The sequence below is a fragment of the Ciconia boyciana genome, chromosome 1, assembly GCF_034638445.1.
Source record: "Ciconia boyciana chromosome 1, ASM3463844v1, whole genome shotgun sequence".
NCBI classification, from domain to species: domain Eukaryota; kingdom Metazoa; phylum Chordata; class Aves; order Ciconiiformes; family Ciconiidae; genus Ciconia; species Ciconia boyciana.
Window position 1 is genome coordinate 147,653,420 of NC_132934.1, and position 23,473 is coordinate 147,676,892.

A 23,473-nucleotide genomic window follows, 5' to 3' on the forward strand; every position below is an offset into this window, starting at 1 on the left:
GCAGACTCCCTATCCACAACGTGCTTTGGTTATAGTGCCCCAGTCAGAGACTGGCTGTGCGGGCAACACGCATCTGAAACCAAGAGTGGAACAGCCGGATGCTCTACGAGGCAATGGCCATTTATTAAATCTTCACAGAGGGAGAACTTGTCTCTGTGTCATTAGACATCGACGATTTCACTTTAGTCCTGCTGAATCTGAAATGTAGCTTTGCTACTGCAATAAATATTTGCCTGAGACATTTCCATAATTTAATCGTATTTCCAGTTCCTTGGTAACAGTTCAGTGCCAGTCCCTGCTATTATGGAGCTCCTTCTTTCTTCCTCCCCTTTGGTATTCTTCCGTCATGACTATAAATACTGAATCTGCCAGCCAAGTAACTTACAGCTGTTAATCTCCTGCATGAAGGGATAGCAGAGGATATCAGTAACGCTACAGGTCGCATGTGAGCGGAGCCCTTTTCTCTGGAGAGTTCAGTGACAGGCAGAAGGCACTCATATTCCTATGCCCTACATTAGACGCAACACTACTGCAGCAAGGTTACTGCACGGGTTACTTTTTTTTTTTTTCCAAGAGAAGAATCAGACAATATATATCCGCAAGCATACTTCATGCTAAAGAAAACATTTTTAATTAAAAACACAGTAGAAGTAAAATTCACAAGGTCATTGTGAAAGCAAAGAAACAAGACCTTCTACCGACTATAAACTCTGACGTCTGTACATAGGCAAATTAATTACCCATCACTACAACCACAGAAAGTTCCTACTTCATCACTGGATGAAGCTAAATGCACCTACTCCCTTTCCTTTAATGATAAGCCAACTCCTACCATGAAACAGCCTTCTTTCAATGATTAAAGAGCTACAAGGCAAGTGGCAGTAATAATGTTACATTTTTTTCCTTCTGTAATCTAATCTTTGCCCTGTAGAAACTGCTGATGAGAACTCGCTTCCACTTAAGATTTACATAAAACCAATCCATATCATGTTGCATGGAAAAGGACTGAAGCCCCAGTGTTTATTGGCATGGCAGTACGAGGAATGAGAAATTACTCTGATGCAAAAATGATATTGATATACAGCCTTGTATCAGTATCAAACAGGCTTTGATGCATGGTTACTACTTTTGCAGGCTAATGAGATGTGAGTGATAAAGCAAATGAACTTTTTAATGATGACAAATACAGGAGAATATACAGCACTGAGTAGAGAACATGACATCCAACTGAAGAAAGATTTATGGGAGCTAATTATGGTATGTTAGATTTATAATGGAAAACAGTAGAAGAGGCAAAACTTCTGGAAGATCTTGTCTGTGTTAACCTGGAATAACAATTTACTTTCAGACAAAGGATGTAACATACAGTCCATTGCACACTTCTAGCTGATATTTATATTGCTTTGGTATTTAGATGCATATAAAGCCTAAGACATGCATGATTTTATACAAATGAAATACAATTAAACTAGCTATAGAAAAAAACGTAGGTTTTTAACCAGCATGAAAATATGCAAATAATTAGTGCTTATATTGGTATTAAATACATGTGTATTTTCTTCAGTTAATCGTATGGCAAAACTGGCAGAATGATGTCTTTGCAACTAAAATAAATTTCATTGCACTCTAAAAGCTTCTTTAGTTGAAGAGATTCCCATACAGTGACCTAAGATCTATCAGTGGCAATTAAAATTCAATACACTAAATATACTATTGACAGTAAAGCTTGTCAATAGAAGCTAATATAATAACGATAAAAACTGACTCGTGATATCTCAGGTCTCATGTCCGAAAATGTATCAGAGAGGGGAAGAAGTCACAACGTTTAAGGATAATTTCAGGCCATCAGACCAGTGAGCATTTTGCAAGACATCCGAGGAATGGGAGAGGGAAAGCCACAGCCTTTCGGGGCAAGAAAACAGGCCCGCAAGCTAAACTCAGCCTTCCTGAGTGGCGTTAAGCCAGTGGGAGCGCAAGCCTGGTTCACCTCAATCTTATTCACACCTTTGGTAAACCTTGAAACACCGATCGCGAAGGAGCCTTTTGTGCACATAGAAACCAGTGCCCGTGTCTTCCCACTACGTGCCTTCAGCCCCTAATTAAACGCCTATTTTGAGTCGGATTAAGCGTCTCCCTTCACCATACTCTCTGAAAAACAGGCTCGGGAGAACCCGACGGGAAACACGGCCCTTCCCCCCCGGCCTGCGCTTCCCGCGCCCTGGGGTGCCTCCGGCCCCGCGGACGGGCACCGCCGTGGCCGCCAGCCTCCCCGCCCCTGAGGGCAGCGCTCCACCGCCGCGGCCCGACGCCCGGCAAGAGGGAGCCCCTCTGCGCCGCCCCCGGCGAGCTGGCGGGGTCCTGGCGGAGTGAGGCGGGCGGCGAGATCCCGGCGGGGAGCGCGGAGGGCAAGGGGGATGCTGGAGGGCGGGCTGAGGCGAGGGCTCAGTGGGGAGCGCCGCGGGCGGGCTGAAAGGCGGGCAGACCCCGCAGGCGCCTGGCGTTGCAGCTGAGGCGCAGCACGCGGGCCTGCCCCCTCCTCGCACTTCCACGACCAAGCGCGAAGCAAAGAGCCTGCAGCGTCCATCTTTGGGCACCTGCCGCCGCTTCCTCGCCTCCCGCCGCGCGGGGCCGCCGGTAAGACGGGGAGCGGCAGAGCCGCTGAGGCCTCCCAGCGCTCCGCGGCGAGGCGCTTGCCCGGGACTCCACGGGGACTTACTTACACGCTGCCGGCGGCGGGGCTCCGTGAGGGGCTCCGCGCTGCCTTCACTCACCTGGGGCCCGTGAGAGGAGCGAGGCGGCAGCCCTCCGCCGCCGGCCGCGGCGCAACCCGGGGCACCGGCAGCCCGCAGGCGGCAGGGGAGCGGTGCCCGCGGCTGGCAGCGCCCGGGAGGCGACGGGGAATGAGTCAGGCGGCACCGGCCCATCCGAGCGCGCCGCGCCAGAGCCACTGACCCGCAGCCACCTGCCCGCAGCCCTGCCTCACTCCTCCCCGGCGGCGGGCCCGGCAGCCACCTGCAGCCCAGGACCCGCCCGCAGCCGTGGGGCCAGAGGCGAGGCAAGCCGGCAGCGCTGCCCGGGGAGCTGGCGGGCTGGGTGCGACGCTGAGGTAAAGGGCATGGCAGCCAGGGCAGCCCAGGCCCCCCGCCTCGGGCCGGCGTTGGGAAGACGTTGACCCCGGTTGGGTCCCTGAGGTACACGGGGCTGAGGGGAGGAGAGCAAACCAACAATTGTAAAAGAACTGTTTCACCACTAGAGCTTTCTGCCTTGGCTTTTCTTTCCCCTTCGCCTACCACTAGTGGTTTAAAGCAGCAACTGGCCATCTCCAGTTTTTTTTCTCAAGAGAGTTAAAGACCGTTGGAGTTGGCGGGGTAATTGCAGAACGTAGCTACAGTCAGTAGGATCAGACGCAAATTAAAAATTAGTCAAGATCCTTACAGTGGTATCCGAATGAAAGGCTTTAGCTGAAGTTGCTTGCAGCTGTGAATAGTAGTACATGTGGATATTCAAATAGTGTATTTGAAGCTTAGTTTCCATGCAAGAGATGAAAAAGGAAGGCTGGAGGAACTGGCTGGAAGACTTCAAAAATAACATCAACGGAATAGTCTCCCACTTTGGCATCTATTGATTTCAATAAATTTATCTCAAACTTGTGAGTTCTAGTTTCAGCACATAGCATCTATGTCTCTACAGTCAGTCTCGCTGGTGTAAAGTCAGTGAGTCTGAGGACAGCAGTTTTGCATAGAAAACACAGGTGTTGCCTGAAAAAAAGAATACCACACTACATTGTCTTGCAGTCCAAGGTAAAAATGTTAGAATGAAAAATGCTATGGAGCTTGATTGTTTCTTACGGCAGTGGTAAGGGGAGCAGAAATGAAAATGGAAAACTGGTGCACACTCAGTCTTAAAATGAGAAATCATTTCAACATTACTTCTAGAGCAGCCACTGTGGGTCAAAAAATAAATTCAATTATAGGTTTTATTTCTGTTAAGTAGCATTTTTTTTAAAATGCGTATGATATTCTGCCAACAGTAATTTTATAAAACACTAATGTGTGCAGGAAAGACATACCCTTGTGTAAAGCAAATCTGAGAAGCACATCGTTCACCTGCTGGGCAGCACTGCAGCTCTGACAACAAAGAAGTTTTCTGCTTTGTGTACTCTATAAATTGCTTGGGTGTAGGCTGCATTCAAGATAAAAAAAAAATGTTTGTTCTTCTTCCACCTCAGGAAATAAAAACACTGAAAATACACTGTAGATGGGAAGCACAAGCTAGGAAATTTAAAACTAAGCTTGGACACTTAAAACTAAGCTTGGACTTTTACATCTGCTGAAATAAATGATTAAACTGCTTCACAGATTTTATTAAAAGTCAAATGTGGGACAGCCAAGAGAGAAATCGAATTGCAATGTATTAGGGAGTAAAAAAAATCCATTGGATGGAAGTATCATTTCAGGCCATGTCTTATACATAATGTTTTAATTATAGCAAACTTCATTTCTTCAAAGTTTATTAATAAAAAAAAAAATCTGATTGATGTCATGGAATGAGGATATACTTTGACATAGTCAATCCAAGGTAAGTCACATGAAAATTTTGTCAATCTTATCAAGCTATTTTTCTTCTGTGTGGAAAGTGTCCAAAACCTAAAACCAACTGTGAAATATCTTTCCACGTGTTCAGATAACTGTGTATGTCAATACCATAAAGCTATGTATGATTCATTCATCTTCATTTCACATACTCCCTCTGCTGGAAATTAATATGAAGGTTCAGTGGATCAGAGGAAAGATCATTAAGAGTGCAAGATACATTTAAAAAACCTCTTGCTTTCTTTTATTTAAAAAAAAAAAAAAAATCACTTCTTTACAGACACTCCAGTCTGTTATCAGTAAAACAACTTGTATTCCTTGTTGCAAGGCTATTCCTACTGAAATCACTACGAAATGGAACGAAGAGCTAATGCAAATTACCTAGTTAAATATTCCATATATATATATATACTAACTTTATATGCATTCTGTTGTGTCATTTAAGATCTGCTAATATCAAAGTCAGATTAAATAAATATACAAAAGCAAGAGAGTAAACAGAGCTGCTAAGGAGTATCTGATATTGAAAGCCATGTGCCAATGTAATATTCTACAGCCTCTACTGATGCTCTCAGAAGAAAGTGGGGCGGGGGGGGAGGGGTGTAAAATAAAACACTCAGCTCTATAGAGTACCCCATACCATGAGCATTCTCCCTGGTCAAAGACTAAAACCATTTGCTTTAACACTGACAACAGAATCTTAACTCCGCTTACATGTTGCTAAAGTTCAAGCTTTATTAGTGACTGAAAGGAAAAAAAAATAATCTGGTTTTCTTTGAGTGGAAACAGTAGGATAAATCACACAGATACATGGTTCCAAATGCTGCTGAAACGTTGCTTGCATAGATTTTACAAAAAACAGTGAAATACTTCTACCCAGCAACACACAATGAATTCTTCCTTCTTGGTGGGACTATACCTGTAGTGGAGATACTGTTCTGTATACAAAGTAGCTTCTGTTTCTTCTAGGATGAAGGAAAAGAGACTAAGGAGGGATGATACCAGAGGCACTGAATTCTTTCTAATACAAACCCTGTAAACCAGTTATGCTCAAGTAAAATACCTTCTGCTGATTAATGGTGACAGTTTCCACTGCCACGGGTAAGCAAAATCAGCTGGAAACAACTCCGTAACCAGTGGCTAGAAATTAGAAAAATATTGCTGCAGAAGAGCATGAATACTTTTTAAAATACTATAGGATTCTTTGTTATGCAAAACAGGTAATTTTAGATCATCACAGAGTAGCTGAGAACAAGTTTAGCATGCTCTTACTTCATATAAAATCACAAATTGTATTTTCAGGTTTGCTTATGTAAAAACATTGCGGTAAAAGGCAATTAAAAAAATGTATAAAAATCAAATATAGCGTCATTCACAGTTGCAAATAAGTGTCACAAATGCAAACAAATGATAAATAGATTTTTGGTGTATGTTTCTTTCCAACCAAAATACAGTAATAAAGCAACAACAAGAAAATCACCCTACCAGGAGTAACCCACATTATGAGGAAATAGCTGCTATCACAAAATGTATAACACAGTTCACTTTGGGCATATTCAACAGTACTTCCTGTTTTTTTAAAAAATTAGGGTGTTACAGATTAGAAAGTTTGCAACCAAAAGTAAAGAACTGTAAATACTCTGTTTGAGCTCATTATTTATCTTTAGTTAAGGATGAAGCAAAATTTCATATTCAGCAATGGTCTGAAGGTTTTTAGAATATACTATTGGAGTAGTACATACAATTCCCAACCAACAAATACTGTTCAAGTCCTCTTGGGCTATTACTACAGGCATTGCCAACAAGCAGCTTTTTTGTTAAACTAACAGGTATTATTTGCAAACTTCAGCAAATTCAATTAATTATTTCATTTTTTCTTTCTTTCAGTTTCTGAGTTTGCATTAGGTCAGATATAGGGGGGTTGCCACTACAGTGATGCTGCTCTCTGAATATACTGACTTGAATTATTTTTTTTCTTTTAGCCATCAATAATTACATAGCAATTAATTGCTGTCAGAAGTCACTTGAAGTCTATATCCCATCACCATTGGCAAAAGTTCCTTTGGCCCCATCCATGACCTGATGAGCCCTTTGCAATTTGCCTGCAGAAAACAAGGTTCTCATTTCTGTAACATTTTCTAAACAAAGGCTAACCCTAATAATAAAAGGCTATTACTTTATCAGAGTACTCTACAAAAAGCAAGTTTATTACATCTTGATATTTATAACCTCATATTCCCTTAATCCTCTCTACTTAAGAGCAGAATTTTAAAGTCCAAATTGCTTAAGAATCTTGCACTTTTACTTTGTAGGGGAGCACCTCGTTACTGACTTCTTTATGATCTTATATTGAAAAGCTATCATTATTGCAACTAAGGAATTACATCTTAGGACATGTGCCTCTGCACAGTATATCCGCTCCCAAAAAGAAGTCAGTTTTATCTATTTTATGTTTATCTAATCTCTCCTCCTCATCTTCTAAATGATAGGGTATTAGTTTTATAGACTAAGATCACATTTCTCAAACTTTTTTGTGATCATCTTCTAAAAAAATCAATATGACAATATGATTGCAAAACAACAAACCCCTTTCTCATCTTCTGGGATGATGAGATAATCATCTTCTCTCATCTGGGAAAAGTGTACAATATGCCTTTTAATAACTGCACAATATGGAAATGGTTAATATCATTATGTCTGATCCTAGAGTCTTCATTACTTGCAAGTAGTCCCATTAACACTGGTGATTGCTGAAATTACTTCAGTGGCTGTCCCCCAAATAAAGAATTAAGAATCAGGACCTACAAATTAAAATAAATTCACCTGTACAGAAAAATATTGTTGCTCTTATGGAAGATAATCCTAGAATTTGTGTTACAGGTATATATTTATATTTTACAGGCCTTTTAAAGCTACCTGTTCCTAAAAAGCAACAGAGTCATATTTACAGCTCATATCAACAGGTTTTAAAAGGCAGTTTGGAGCATTCATATGGGCTATGCTGTCTTTAATCATTACTGAAACATTAATGTTAATGTTGAGTAGTCAGGTTATCACAAACCATTCATATGAAGGAACATACATGCAAGATAGATGTTTAAACCATTACCATGACCAACGTGCCTTTGCTTTCAAAAATAAACTGGAGACATTTTTAAAAATTCTTTTATGAAGATAGCAAGAAGGATGAATCTATTAAAAAAAAAAATGGGTACTTTAAATGAAATTACTTCTCTGTTTCCATATACAGAAGTGTAGATTTCCCAGATGATTTACAGGATAGAATTTTACATTTTCTCTTGCATTTAAAGTGTGAGAATATAGAACACAGACAAATGTTATGACATAAAGTGCAGAAATTCTGAGCAAGTTTAAGTGCCAATAACTATCACCAAACAGTACGCGTTCATATTAAAGAACTCTAAGTAGAAACTTTGTGCAGTTTTAATGAAATTCTTAGAAATTGAACACACCTGCATTAAGTATGGAAACATACCAAAAAATACATATCTTCATGGATGGACATTGAAACACTGGTATCTGCTGGCGCTACTATCTTATTTATCCAAATTCATAAGTCAGTCAGGTTTGAAGGGGGGAAAAAAACCCCAAATTCCTCCTACCTTGAGATGGCACAGCATTCTCTCAAGCATAATACATAGTTCAGCAAAAATACATCCAAATACATCCAAATTATAATCTAATTTTAAACTTATGCACACTATTGAAATAAAAGCACACTGTCAGTACAGTCAATGGAACTTGCGGGGTTTTTTCCTGTTTGTGTGAGATGGGCCATCACACAATACAAGAGCTGGAAGAGGTGTGGGAGAGGAAGCTAGCTAGACTGATTTCTTCCCACTGAACAACATTAAGAGTGACAAAAAACCTGTGCAAGCATTTGTGAAATAGATTTAATGAAATTTAGCCTTCAGCAGGGAAAAAATGATAATTAAATGAGCATTAAACTTGAACTCTAACTTTCCAGATGGTGCGCAGAGTCTTCACAAGCCATTGTGAATATAACATTATAAGTCCTTGAAACAAGAATTCCTAGAAAGAAAAATAAATCTAATTTGTTTCACCTTCAGTGAATACAGCAATACATTCTGATGTTTCCATGTACAAAATATTAAGGTTTTGATTCTGAAAGCACTTTGAGCAGGCTTCCCAGTCTCTTCAACTGTCAATCCAGATCATTTGAAGGATTAGATTTTGTTGTATAAAAGTGCTACAATGCTCTTTGAAGTGAAAGGCAAGCTTTGGACTCCTATCACTTAAGAAAATCAGACAGAAAATGTCTTTCCCACTAGGTCTGCAAGACAAACTACAAGGCACATCCTTTTCACTTTACTGAAACGAGGAGTCTGGTGCAATAAAGACAGAGAAAGATGGAAGAATAAGAAAAAGTTACTGTCCAATTTACTTCTGATATCACATTCTCAATAAAATAAAAAGATGACTGTCTGCCTCTTCTCCCATCACAGTCTGTCTGCTAAAATAGCACCAAAACACTGTAGAGGAGGAGGGGTATTAACGGTGATTCCAGGACTGCTATCTCATTATACTTCATGTACTGCAGAGTCAGACGTTAGCTGTGGAAGAAGCCTCTCTACCAAAGAACAGTTGTTTCTACAATATCTTTTTCAATCTCTGGTGAGTTATCTTCGAGCAATTGAAAAATGAAATTTCACTTCCTGGAGGATTATTTCTAGTAGTATTCTGCTTTAAATCCAACAGGAACTCACACCTAGATTGTGTTTCATCAGTTGCCCATATATCTATTTTAAAAGTCTTAATTCTGTGATTCTGCTGATGATTACACCCAAATGTTTGCACTAATATTTTTGCTTTTACTCTGTGTCAGGCCATACTTTACATTGGGTTTTCTTTCATTCTGATCTCCGTGAAGTTTTCTGAATCTTTATAGAGTTAGCTGGGAGGGAAATGATTTAATCATCCATAAATATTTCAGACATGTCTACTATTCCGTCTTTTTCTTGATACAAACTCTAAGTTCTTGACATAAAATTTATCAAGAACTTTAGTATTCTGGACATTAGAGCACTCACCCAGACATAGGTAAATCAAATGTAAATCACTTGTACAAAGCAAACAGATCCAGATTCAGATCTTTGCTCTATCTCAGGACAACTTTATCAAACAGGCTATTTTATTCATCACTGTATCACCACACTACACAAACCTGATAAATTCTTTCCAGTTAAGCTTTTAAAACATAGCACAGACTACCAAAGTTTCTATTTTTATTGCACAGGATTTTTTAATGAAAACAATCCAAAACCATTTAGTATAAATAAGTAAGTCTGGAACAACCCTAGTTCTTCCCACTTAGCCAAGAAAGTATAACAAAGAGCTGGATAAGGAAAAAAGTTATGAATTTTATTAGTATCTTGAGCACTCAAAAATGGAAAATAATTAAGCAGAAAAAAAATGAGTTCATTTGCACTCAAAAGCTACATTGATTTAATTGAGAAAGATTTAGCTTAATCCAACTGAAGATTTTAAGCAAACAAACTATTTATACCTGGCTCACATATTTCATTTTTAGTCCTTAAACTCATTGATGCCCAGGAATGTGCAAAAGCAGATCATGCTACATCAGGCCAGCCAGGAGAGGAAAAAAAAAACAACCCAAAAAACCCCCCCCAACAACGAACAACCCCCCCCCCGACCCCCAAACCTAAAAAGCAAACAAGAAAGGAGTTGAATTCATAACCTGGTTTGTAGATTAGTCTTGATTCAGTATTTAGCCAGAAGTTTACTAATTAGAAAGGAATGCTATCACCCTGAAAAGGGGGTGATACAAATAGAAAGAGCACCATAATCGTTAGTATCAGCGTGATGACATGGATTGATCCCTCTTTTCTTTATACAGTATCAAAAATAGAAGAAAGTGTTATGGTAATTAAAAGTAAATTAAACCATTCCAAATGATACAATGCTTATTTCAACAAATTGAAGAGCTGCGCTGTGCTCAGACTAAGGAGGAGTAGATGCAGTTCTATCAGAGGAATGGAGATTCCCTGTACTTGCTATCAAGGACTTGCAATAGCTACAAAATCACTGTCTTGCACAGCTGTGTTTTCCCATTAAGGGCACCAGAACCAGCTCACTGACCCGAGGAAACTTGTCTCATATTCCTAGGACCTCTGTACTTAAAGGAGCCTTTGGTAACAAAGATTAATCAAGTGCCAAAGGTAATAATCTCAGTTACCAAAGTATTAACAAAATTCATCTTGGAAGTACATAACCATCTCAAAAGCAGAAATTATTTCCTGCAAATCATGAATTGAGATTTTTTCCTCCTCAACTGGCAATTTTTTTTAATGCATGCTGCCATCAATCTACCACAAAAGTGTGATGCAACAAGCACACAGCTACCAAATATGAAACTAAGCTGAGACTGAAACTGATACGGGAGTAGCTGCATATTGTGGAGGCTCCATTTCACTGATTGTTGAAAGGAAAGCTGGGCTTGCTCCTCCTCAGGGTTACAAGTATTTGAAGACTTTTAGAATGCATTTATGTTTCTTGTAAAAAATGCACATATATAGAGTAAAAACTATTCTGAAAACTACTAGAAGAAAGGCTGAATAGTCGTGAGCTTTTATGCAGGAAAGATGAAAATACTTACATCTACATCTGCACAAAATGGTGACAAGTCAAGTAGAGATTTCTGTAGCATTATTTCTATTACTGTTTTAAGAATTTATGACTATAGCATCCTGGTGTAAGTAGTTGCTATTAACCATATAGTTTTGATATAGCTCAATAAAACAAAATAAAAGGAGTATCATCAAAATATTGTGGTCTTGAATCTTCTTGTAACTTTTCTTGGACCAATGTAATTCCATGGAATTCAGCCAATATTACAACAAGAAATATCAGAGTTCCTCCTTTTATTTTTATTTATTTTTCCCCCTCAGTGTCTGGAACTTGTATGTTGTTGAACCACTTACCCTTCCAGGGACCAGTCCAGAGACCAATCAGGAGATCGATTATGGGAATGTTCAGGTGATGATGTTCTTAATGTAGAGCTTAACTGATATGGGATTGTACGATTCTGGCGTCGAAGCTCCTGTACAGCACATTCCCTAAATAAACATTAGAGTGAGACTAAGCACTTTTGAAAAATCATCAAAATTATCTCAGTCATTATTATATTTTTTTTCTATTTAAGATTGTTAGCTTTTAAAATTTTATTTTATTTTAAAAGAAGATGTGGTGTTTATCATGTACTTCTCTGAAAGACAGATTAGTGACTCTATCTGTATTAATCCCTTACTCAGATTTAGTTCTACATATCCATTGTCTCTATTTTCCCTAAAAGACAGAAGCCAGCCATGGTTTGCTGCACATTAAACTCTAAAAACTGTAAAAATCTCCAGGGAGGAACAGCTTAATTTTAAAGTTATTCACAAGTCTGCACCATAAGGACAATCACTAAAATCAGCAATGACATTAATGTAAAAACAGTGTTGCTTGTGGTATTTTTGTGCTGTTTGAGGCCAGTGGACTAGAGTCTACCTAAAGTGCCCTGGAGCTGGTGGATATTCAAAAAATGCTGGACTCACAGTGGGAAGGTTATAAAATAGCAGTCTAGTCATTTTGACTGCAAGAGGTGGGGCCTGGATACCGGATCAATCTGTAACTCCTGCATCTGGGTGTAGGGGGAGGAAGTACACGGGATTGGATACTACATTAGAAAATTTTGGAGAGACATACTCATCTGGGATCCTGGTTTCAGGCTGCCAATTGTTTACATAAGGAGAATCTAGTCTGGGTTGGATTGGGAAACTACTAGGAAGGGTGGCTACAACAACCCCTGCGTTTCAGTGGATAACCCCAGTAAAACCTGGACAATGGTTCATTATAAATGAATAGGTGTATTGGGAGGATAGCACTGACCCAGGCTGGAAAAAAAGGACTCCAAGTTGCCCAAAACCTTGCAAATGAAGGTATAACTAGGACTGCCTGTATGGTATTGAACTGAAACTGACTCCAGTGTGACTTAGCTATGAACACAGAACTACCTATGGAGTGGACCATTGAAGCAGATCACCAAAACCTGCAGGAGAGGGATCAGATCCAGCACCAGCTCACAGATCTGAATCTACAGGCAAGAAAAGGGCTCCCTCTAGCAGCAGGAGCCCAGTGGAGATGGTAACAGTCTTCCACCTAGCTACCAACATCCCACAACCTTGTGCCTGGGGAGGGGTCATATGCCCTGTAAAGACTATGGAACCAGACCTATCTACATTGACTGCTACTCTTACTAGCATTATTGCTTTTAAGGGCTCTACTATGCACATGTTGTACTGTCTTTAACGGTCAAGATGGTGCTGGCAATGGTGGGAAGTCAGAGTGCAGCTGCTTGCAGCTCTCACAGGTAACATTGCCCTGTAGAATATCAAGTTTGGGTATGAATGTAGCAAACCTGTGACCAATGGGGAAAAGTAACCACGGGCAAGTTTTTTATTTGGGGGGAGACTGAGGCAGAGAAAGGGAAGTAAAAGGACAGCAAAAAGGAGGATCAAGAAACAGAAAGGGATAAAAAGATATGCAAGTCATGCACTTGGGGTTGTCCAGGCGTATCTGACAGTCAGTCCCTGTGCTTGGTCACCACAGCCAGAACAGGACAATAAATCAAACCTGTTGTTTCCACATGAGTCCAAACTGCTTCCACAGTCAGGAGGATGGGAGGGATGGGGAGGTGCTTTTCCTGACTGGTAAAGAAAAACCCAGACAGATGGATTAAGCCACCTGGTATCACTGTGTTGGTGCTCATTCAAGGCCTGACAGCATTGGCACTTCTACCTCCTAATTTCAGGCATTATTTCATTCTGTGCCAAGGCAGTAAATCAATACAACCAGCTAAGTCAGTGTTAGAACAAGGATATCATCTACCCACTTGTTTAAACTGACAACAAAAAAAACCCCAGTCAGTACTGACATCTGCTGCTTCCATTATATACTATCATGATACTGACTTTAATGATAGTATTTTTCCTCTCTGGCTAATTTTCTGGTTTTCACTTGCCAGTACCAGAAAAATAGATTGGCTGGCTGTACGAAGCCAACTTGGAGCTTTAATCCCTTTCCCTGCAAGCAAAAGAGATAGATACCTGCTCTTGTAAAGCATGACTTTCTGAGGAAAAACAGAAAAGAAATAAAATTCTTGTAACCTTTGCAGGACACAGAAGGGACACTGTTTTGATTTTATGAAAAAGCCAAAAAGAGAGAAAAGCTCTAGCCTTTCAAAGACAGCTAAATCTAATGTCAGCCTCGGATTTTTATATGACATTTCAGTCTTTGCTATCTAAGATTTCTGCATATTGTTTTTGCAACAGACTTGCAGACTGCATAATGGAACCTAGGTTTGTTCTTTTCAAAACAATTCAGATAATTATGTTTGTAATTCTCTTGAAGTAGAAGAGAAATTCTCTCCAAGAATGAAAACAGGCAATCTTTGCCTTAGCATAGGCTCACTATAATATTTGTTTTGCTAACCAACTGTAAACTAAGCATTGATATTATTGCAACTATAAACAACCACGTGAGTAACAAATTATCCTTAACTAGGGGAAGAGATTAAGTATGGAGGCTGATTTGACTTTCTGCCAATGAACACTTCAAGAAGAAACACTTGCAGTCCCTACCAGGGAGCACCCATACACCATGAGATGGATGCACTCACATGGGGAGTAGAGAAACAACAGTCTGAAGAAGATTGAGTTTCTTTTAAAAAATAGGTACTCCTGTATTAGCATACAGTCTGGCTCATTCTGTGCATATGAGCATTCAGCTGCTCATATGCAGCTGAAGAAGCACAAATGATGCCACCTTTTAAACTCACTTGCACATCTAACCCAAAAGTTTAGCAGTTTTTGCCATGACTTCAAGGTAAAAGAGAATTCAATTTGAAATTGAAATATACACTGAGACATCTAAGAAATCCATCTTTAAAAGACCTAAGATCAGCTATAGAGGTGCCCCCTCCAATACCTCCATCCTTACCTATGAAAGAACAGAGTATCAATGAAGTAATTTACTACAATTAAACAATGCACTTGATTCTCAAACCTATGCTATAATCACATCACTCTGCTTCTTTTAGCCATCTCTTTTACATACCCAAAATAATGCCTGACAGTAATATTTTATCCTCAATACATCCATGAAATAGAGAAGTACTGTTGTTTCACAGATAAGAAAACTATTAAAGACACGGAGACTACATAGATAAACTAACTCATGAGGCAGGCCAGGGACTGCTCTCTGGTACTGTGGCCAAATCATATGAAACAGCTTGTACATATTCTTAAACTCTCTTCCCACAAAAAAAAAAAAAACAAACCAAAAAACAACAAAACAAAAAAAACCTTTGGCTGTACTGCCATTTGGGAACCATCCCTAGCACCTTCTGTGCCCCAAGCAGTACCTGGGAGAAGGTGGGTTGGTATGGGCTAAAATCATTCCAGAGTGTGTACTAACAATTAAACTGTAAGGAGAAGTATACAGTTGCGTGAACCCCCTCAAGTCAATGCTCTGACCTGCTTTAGTTCACTAGTACAGCTGTAGCCGAAAGGTAGCCATTTCTATCGCAGAACTTATTAGTCTATAAATCACTTGTCTAGCCAACTAGTCACCTAGACTCTCACTATAGATCGAGACAAGCATCACTATAAATAAGTGAAGACAGACGAGCATCTTCAGGAAAGTGATCCATCCCATCCCAAAACAGGCAATTCCAGAGGGCAGTTTATCTCACTGTCTCATTCCACTGGCTATAAAGGGAACGTAGACAACTAATTTAGACAGCATGTGTAACAGCTACACAGGCTGAATTCAGTGACATGAATAGCCTCTGAACACACAGGAGATGTACAGCAGAGCAAAACCAAAGTTTGCTGTTTATCCTACTGATTAGTCTAAGTCTTAGTACTACATTGCATTTCACCCCAGTTAGATGCAGGAAGCGCAATACAAAAACATATACTTACCTTTCAAAGCACTCAGTCCCCAGCTGTCTTTTGGTGATATCCAGTTCCGACTCTAGCTGAGCTGCTCTAATTCTGAGCTGAGTAAAATCTCGACTCTGCACAGCACTGTAAAGTCCATACACTTTAATTAGATAGCAACTATAATCCTCCAAGTACGTTACCAAATACAATTATCTAAAATTAAAAGGGCAGCTATACCATGCAATTGAGATTAAGAACGTTTTTTTGGAGTAAAATATAACACTACACAAAAAAGTCTATTAGGGTATAGCTGAGGAATCAGAAGCAGGTTTTCGGTATCTTCTGCTGTTAAAGTAATCAAGGTACATTGGCCATTTGAAAACGCAGCTAGATATAAAACCATCTGTGTGTATATACACTTGGGAAGAATGAAAAAAACTGTAATATTCTCCTGGTCATTTACTCACAGTTTATTTTCTCCTAAAGCAAGCTGTTCCATGAGAAACTGAATTTCAGAGTCTTTTTCTTGCTTTGCTATCTGTGACTGAAATTCTCTCTCACGACTGGAAACAAGCAAAGATTCCAGGTTTTTCATAGATGCTCTTTCATTTCCCAGTTGTTTTCTCAGCAGCTCTATTTCAGAATGGGATGACTCACACTTGCTCTGCAGCTAAACAAAGATTTTAAAGTTTTCTCTACCTATTATGGTAAACTTGAAAAAAAAAAAGATAATAAGAAAAAAGGAAGTCTGGATCAATGACCAAAATTTGCTCTCACTCCGAGATGGATGATTAGTGTTATATTTGCCCTCAGTCAAAATCCTGTGTCAGATTTACAAATTCACCCAATGTATATATCCGAATGAAAATGTACTTGATAGAAACGACAAAATCCTACGAAATATACGGATCAATGGATAGAGACTGTAGACAGAATCATTAAAGAAGAGCAAGGAAGTTATACATTTTGTTGAGGCAAGAAACTACTGATTAACCATTTGCATGCAGGAAATGACACCTGGTATAACAAACCAATATCTGCATCTCCAGCAGAGTGAGATGACACTTATTTTACTTGAAGGAGCGTCAAGAATAAATTTGAGGGTAAAGGGAAAACGAATAAAATCCAAAACAAGATTAAGCATCTATACATCTTGGGGGAACCTAAAAAAGAAGAATACCCATAAAACCTAGTATGTTCCACTGAAAATGGAACAATGGACATACCTGAGACATAACTACACAAAAAGAAAAAAATAAAAATCCCAGAGACAGTGAGTCAGGAAAATGTGTATTGAGTCAGCTACAGAGACACAGAAAACTGCCTGGTTTAATCTTAGCTAGAAAAACTAGATGGTATTTTTCCTTCATCTTTTCATGTATGCATTTTAGTATGTCTAACTGAGTCCATCTGGAGTACTGCAAACACTTTTATCTGTATTTTACTCAAACCTAGTTTACATTAAGCACAATAATGCTCACCCAAAGGTCACAGTAAATCTATGAACCGAGACATCTTAACAAACACCCCACCTCTTCAGCACATTCTTCAGAATTTTCAAAGGATAACCACTTGTGTGTTCAAACCAGGAAGATACTTAGAGAACTCAGGTCATAGGCCAACAGGGAATTAAAAAAAAAAAAATAATTAAGAAAAAATAAAATAAAATTAAAAAAAAATAAGAGAAAAAAGAAAAAAGAAATAAAAAAATAAAGGAAAAAAATTTAAAAAATAAAAAAGCATTTTTCACTTTCCAAAGCAAAAGCCAAATGATTTGGTTTTACCAAACTAAACTAAAAGGTATTTTCAATCTGAAAGATCCAATTTTCTACTAACTGTCAATCAAAAATCTAGTTCCTTTGCCTATAAAGTTTTGATATTCTACTTTTGTACTTCAGAACAAAAGAATACTGAAAACTGTAGACAGCATAAGTTATAGGAAAATAAACAGTATTAGAAACACTGAAAGAATAATATTTAAAAATATATTCGGCATCAGGTTTAATTTCCACTTCTGAATATACATATGCTGCAATCTAGTAGTGCAGATTTCTGCATTGGAATACTCCATAAAATAAGAGCCCTATCTCAAGGTTATACATGGCTGATGAAAGACTATTGGCTGAAAGGTATGAAAAAATTAGTGAAAACTTCTGAACGGCAGGCTTTTCTCCAACTTTCCAACTGCATTTCTGCATTTCTCTCTCCTGAAACTGTTGCTGCTCTCCACAGGCCCAGCAAGCCCCTTCAGTGACAATCTCAGGAAGGCTTAGTCATATTAGATCTCACAAAAGCTTCAGAAAAACGTCATATGCTGGAAATTGCCTTATCGAAAGCATCATAGAGGATTCCACAAGCATACAAAAGACATCACACATATTTGGCTGGAACAAATAACCAACTGTCAAACAGCAGTTTTACCCATGGAGTATGGAACAGGTATAAAGGTCAAACGAGAATGCTGGAAGCCTGTAAAGAACAAGAAATTATCTCAGCTGGAGCAGAGAACACACAGGACAGTGATAGAATCATACTGAAAATATCTGAATAATCTGAGTATGTATGAACAATTTTTCAGTTTATTCAAGCTGAGTATTTAAAAATTTGCCTATCAAACATTAATTTTATAGTTTTTGTAAAAATCAAGGTCGACAGAAATTTATTTTCAAGGTAAATTAAGGAGAGATTGTTAAAGGGTTTCCTAAAACAGTCAAGCATTTTAAAGTCCATGTCAAGTTTCTTTGCTAATAAACTACTCCAGCTATTCTGCTTACTTAGCGACTAGACGTAAAGTCCAAGACATCTTTCAAGAAAACAACCAGTAATTTTAGGTCCTGACTTTTGAGTATTCACAGTAAAACCTTGCAACGCAGTGAGCTTTTCAAATAGTATACAGCATCCACCCTCTGAGGAGTAAGCCTCTGCAGAATGCCAAAGTAAACATTCAAAAACCTGAAACACTAATCATCAATAGGCATTTCTTTGATTATTCTAGATCCCAAGGTAGATTTAGAACCCTTAAGTATAACATTAACATGAACTTATTTTTCTAATATATTTCACATACCCTTTCTACTTTCTCTGCGGTGTAAGTTAACTGCTGATGTACTAGTTCTTTGACTGCATCTAGTTTAATGCAAAGTTCTTGTGTAGATGTGAGATTTGCAAGTATAGAGACTCTCTCTGATGTATGTTTTGAAGCTCTCCTTTCATTTTCACAGGAGACTTGCTTAAGGCAGAAATCTGAGACTTGTATGCTGCTTCTGTTGTTAAATGCTACAGTAAAGCAGTATCAGATAATCAAAAAACTCTACTGCAAAGAAAATTTAAAACTGCTTCCAAAATACTACAAAAATATCTCTATGTAATTGTGGTGAATTTTAAGAGGCAGCAGTCATTTATTCTGGCATCAACTTTAAAGTTATTTCTTTAAATAAATCCCGTATATAAAAACTAGAAGAGAAGAGTTCTTGCTTCTGACAGCAAAATCCGCTACTGACATTTTAAACTCTATTCCTAGAATTCTACTCCTTCTGCAGAGCTAATAAGGTTCAAAATTCTGCCATGGGCCCCATTCCATTTTCAGATTAGACCCTCTTATTTTAGCAATAAAATGTATTCTTGCATGTAGATGATCAGTGAATGCTGAGATACTGTCAGTCATATTTATACTCCTGTCACCCATAAACTCAGGCATGACTGAGAGATGACAGAAGTCACACTAAAGAGAAGTCCACAAGCCAGCAGCAGCAGTTCTGACTAAAGGCGTTCAGAATTTTGTGTATTTTAAATTAACATACCCTAGGTTTTCCCTTTTTGAAAAAATGCCTGTATTTTGCCCTGTGACACTTGACCTGTGTTTCTGGTCACTTTTAACTATTTAATTTTCAGTAGGTGGCAGAATGAGTCTGGGAGGTTGTTGACAAAAGCAAATGGACAGTAAAAGCACTGTGGCTTCCTTGAAGGATTTCTTAGGAATGAGACCAAAAGAGATGACTGTAGGGGGAGCACGTCACATTAATTCTAGCTCTGTCTTGCCTAAAAAAAGCACAAGGAACACAGGGCACTGCTAAGCACGTTAAGATTTTTGAATAAAAACTTCTGTGTTTTAGATATTTGCCTTACATGTAACTGCTATGAACCTGAACACGATATCCATCTGGAATTCTGCCTCAATTTGTTGACACAGTTTTCATGAAGAGGCCTGTTTATTGTGATACTTAATAGCAGGTGTCTGGGAAGGAATTAGAAGGATGAAATTTCTACCCATCTGAGGCTGGCTGAAAATGTACATGCTGAGGCTGGCTGGACAAACTAGGACCATGTACCAGTTTTATTATATTTAAAAAAAGTCAAAATCTGCCACACAATCTTCCTGTGTTGTTTTGCTACTGTTATGTTCTCATCCATTTCCTGAACAGCAGCAGCTCAGTTCCTCCTGAGTATCTAACGTGCACGGGTAGTCCTCAGTAGCCTACGTGATATTCAGGAAGCAGAGATGATCTGCAACAAAAATGGTAACAACCCAAAACCAGAAGATAGCTTATATGTTCATAACGTATTTTCAAAGCCATGCTGTACATGTCCCTTTAAGTTCTTCAGATTTTCAAGTGGGAAGAGGATCTTTGGGACCCCTAAAGCAGTGGAAAGAAGGTTGAAAAGCTGGAAGCAAGAAAAAGCAGGGACAAGAACGTAACAGGTGACAAAGCTCTAGGTATGTTTCAGGTAGGCTGTGGAGTTGTGTGTGACATTATGCCTTCAGTCATTCCAAACATGAAAGCATTTTATAATAGCATATTTCAAGGAAAAAAGTTATTTTTCAAGATTTCTTTTCCAAGTGTGACCAATGGAATTCTAGTCATGTTATTAAATAAACTCAAACTTCATATAGTTCATTGTAGCAAGTATCTCTAAAATATGACAAGTGGCATTAAGCATAATTTTAAACAGCTGCAGGCTTAAAATAGTACCAGACCATTTCAAGGGTGAACTATGGAAAGAATGCTTTCAACTTACTTGCTCCATCTCTGTTTCAAAGGACTCCATTTTCTCTTTCAACCTGCGGTTCTCAGACTCCGCACTGATCAGTGCCTGTCTAACAGAGCTACAGTCTGCTTCTGCTTGATGGTATTTTGCTTTCCAACTTTCTCCTTGTTCACAGGCTTTGTGGTAATTCTCCAAAAGCTCACAGTTCTCTCTCTCCTAACACATAAAGCTTGTTTAATAGTTTACAGTAAGCTTCACTAAATAGGGATATCTATACATCTACAGGTATGACATGGTATTGGATGTTCTCTTTCCATTGAAAACTTTGCCATTTAACTAAAATATTGAGAGACTTCTCAGGAACCGGTGTTTGTTCAAAATGGCTGCATTTTAATGCTCAAAAGACATCTGTTAAAAATGGCTAAATTAACATTACAAATATAAGGTATAGCAATATACTGCAGAAATGGGGGGGGGTACTATTAATCACGTATGGTAATAAAGACAAAAGAGTCCCAAGTCTCTGTATTATTCACTGTCTGAATGCTTAAGTTTAATAAACACACACACATATATATAAAAAACACAGCGAAATATACTTCCTTACTTGTGTACTGCAAAAACAGATAAGAAAATGTGTTCAGACTATTAAAAACATGTTAGTAGAATGCAAATAAGTTTAAGCTAGGAAGCAAATTCTTCCATGGAAATATGGTTAAAATTTCATTTTTAGGTAAAACAAGAGCTTTTATTAACAGATTTAATCCATATACTCACTTTAGAATTCAGTGCACCCTTCAGCCTGACAATATCTGTGTTTGAATCCTGGGCTTTCAACTTCATATCATCAAGCTCATTCTGGTACTTTGCTAGTTTTTTATATAGTACCTGTGAAGAAAGATTTGTTTTATAAAGTTAAAATATACTGTTTGTACCTTTACAAAAAAATAGAATTAGTGTGTATCTAGCGCCTATGGCTTTATTAACTAGTTATTTAAAGGCTATATAAAATCTAAACCATGTATATTACTATAAATAAAATTTTGCATATGTCAAAAATATTTACCTTCTTTGACTTACAAATAATGCTAAATCTTCTTAAAAAGAAGAAAAATGTCAATAAAAGAATGTAGCAGTTAAGAAGAAAAAGTTTATTAAGCAGCTAGGTGGTCATGACAAAATAGCCTGCCCCATTTAAGGAGCAGGGCTCAGAATCCATTCCCTCTTTTTTACATGTTACAGTCTCTTAAAAGCCCCCATTTGAAAAAGCAGAAGATAGCTAGAAATGGAATTAACTAATTAAGTGGTTATCTCCTAATCAGGAGAAATAAAGCCACAAGTATTAGGAGAATGCGCACAGTTCTGGCAACTATTGCTTGAGAAATAGAACAGTATAGAAAAAACCTGCAGAAAGGCTGTCTTGAACTGCCCTGTTCAGAAACTCTTCCTTCCTTACAAAATTACTGTAACGCTCAGGTGTGGGAACTGGAGGCGGGGGGGGGGAAGTAGGCTATGGAGAAACTCCTGTTCCTACCGTGAAAAGGCTGTGAATTGCTGAGAGAGGTTCTGTGAACTTTTCCAGTAAACCCAACTGAAGAAAAGGGAATGCTACTTTAAATACCACCTAAATTAATGGAAGAACCTAGAGGAACCATTACATATTATAGAAGCAAGCCCATTAAAAAGTAGTTGGTCCTGCGAGGCTAAGACCTTTTGTTTCTAACTGCTTCTACAAGCATCCAGGCATTGCAAAGAAAACCATGAAGCTTTCAAAAGTAGCTAGAAGCAACAGGAGGCTTTGTTTTGTACCAGCTGACCTCATCAGTATCAACTGTGATTCTGAGAGAAGGTAAAGAATAGTGATTCCCTGGAGTAACCTCTTTCAGCAATCCATGTTTCTAGTGACACTCACTTCCTACCTTTGGTGGTTAAAGCTACTAGGACTTCGACTTTTCTAGCATACTTAAGGAGGGCGCTGAAGAGAAAATATTAATGTGTTTGAGAGAAGAGTTATTTAGCATGGGAGTTGTCTCACCTAATTTTTGCAGGGCAGAATTAGGCACCTGATCTAAACTAGTTAGCTACAATTCCTCTATAATGAAGGGAGAGAGACAGATAAAATGAATCACTTTTTAAAACTGGGATGGGATGAATCTCCTTCTGGAGGACTTTTCTTCACTTAAAAGGGAGCCTTAATAATTTAAAACTTTTATAGCTAAAATCAGGTGAAGTTAATCTGCTCTTTCAAACCTGGGTAGCACTTCTAGAGGAAGAGAAAGCCAGGTGAGCAGAAAGTATTTTCAAAGACAAAGATATCCTAAGCAGTAGAATAACTGCAGAGAAGAAAGAGCAAGTATCAGAAAACCTACATGAAGGCAAGAGGTTGAACAAAAAGAAGAAAAGACAGAACATTACACAGTTATGAACGACTACAGGTATTAAGCTTAATTAAGTTTAATTTCTAGCTGCTTGGAAAACACATTGATGCATGAGCATTGTGTGTGCATGAGATGACACTTCAAGTATTTTAACTACTTTCATTAGTAACTGCACAAAGATAAATAACACAGTAGATAATGTAATGTTGTATTACAACCAAATATTTCCATCATCTTTTATCCAAAAGCCACTTTAAGGGAATGTAAATACAATACTATTGATAAAGTTTTGAACCTTATTAAAGCATGTTCTGTGTTAAATTATTAGCAAGTCAAATTCATAAGCTCTTAAGTACTCTAGGCCAGTCACAGCACAGTGTAACAAATACTCGCTGCCTCCTTTATAGTACTTTTCTATATAATAGTCATAACTGCCAGTGTTTTTACATGAAGATCAGAAAAAAACATTAATTAGTTGTTCCTCAAGATAAACGTCCAAACCATTATGTAAGAATAGCTGGTCCTCTTT

The 23,473-nt window shown here is 38.4% G+C and overlaps 1 protein-coding gene across 2 annotated transcripts in view; it reads right to left on the minus strand.

Annotated features, from left to right (window-relative positions):
* Window positions 1-5,367: 5,367 nt before the first annotated feature.
* TSGA10 (testis specific 10) overlaps window positions 5,368-23,473 on the minus strand; it is a 37,178-nt gene continuing 19,072 nt past the window's right edge. The window contains exons 13-19 of one of the 2 annotated variants that reach the window (XM_072849667.1): window positions 21,344-21,454; window positions 20,597-20,782; window positions 16,048-16,250; window positions 15,620-15,724; window positions 11,576-11,710; window positions 7,702-7,784; window positions 5,368-5,557 (exon numbers count right to left, since the gene is read on the minus strand). In XM_072849667.1, the coding sequence (XP_072705768.1) occupies window positions 7,724-7,784; window positions 11,576-11,710; window positions 15,620-15,724; window positions 16,048-16,250; window positions 20,597-20,782; window positions 21,344-21,454 (801 nt within the window). In that variant the 3' untranslated portion in view covers window positions 5,368-5,557; window positions 7,702-7,723. Of the gene's footprint in view, window positions 8,646-11,575; window positions 11,711-15,619; window positions 15,725-16,047; window positions 16,251-20,596; window positions 20,783-21,343; window positions 21,455-23,473 lie in introns of both variants that reach the window. The other variant, XM_072849666.1, reaches the window with a different exon arrangement.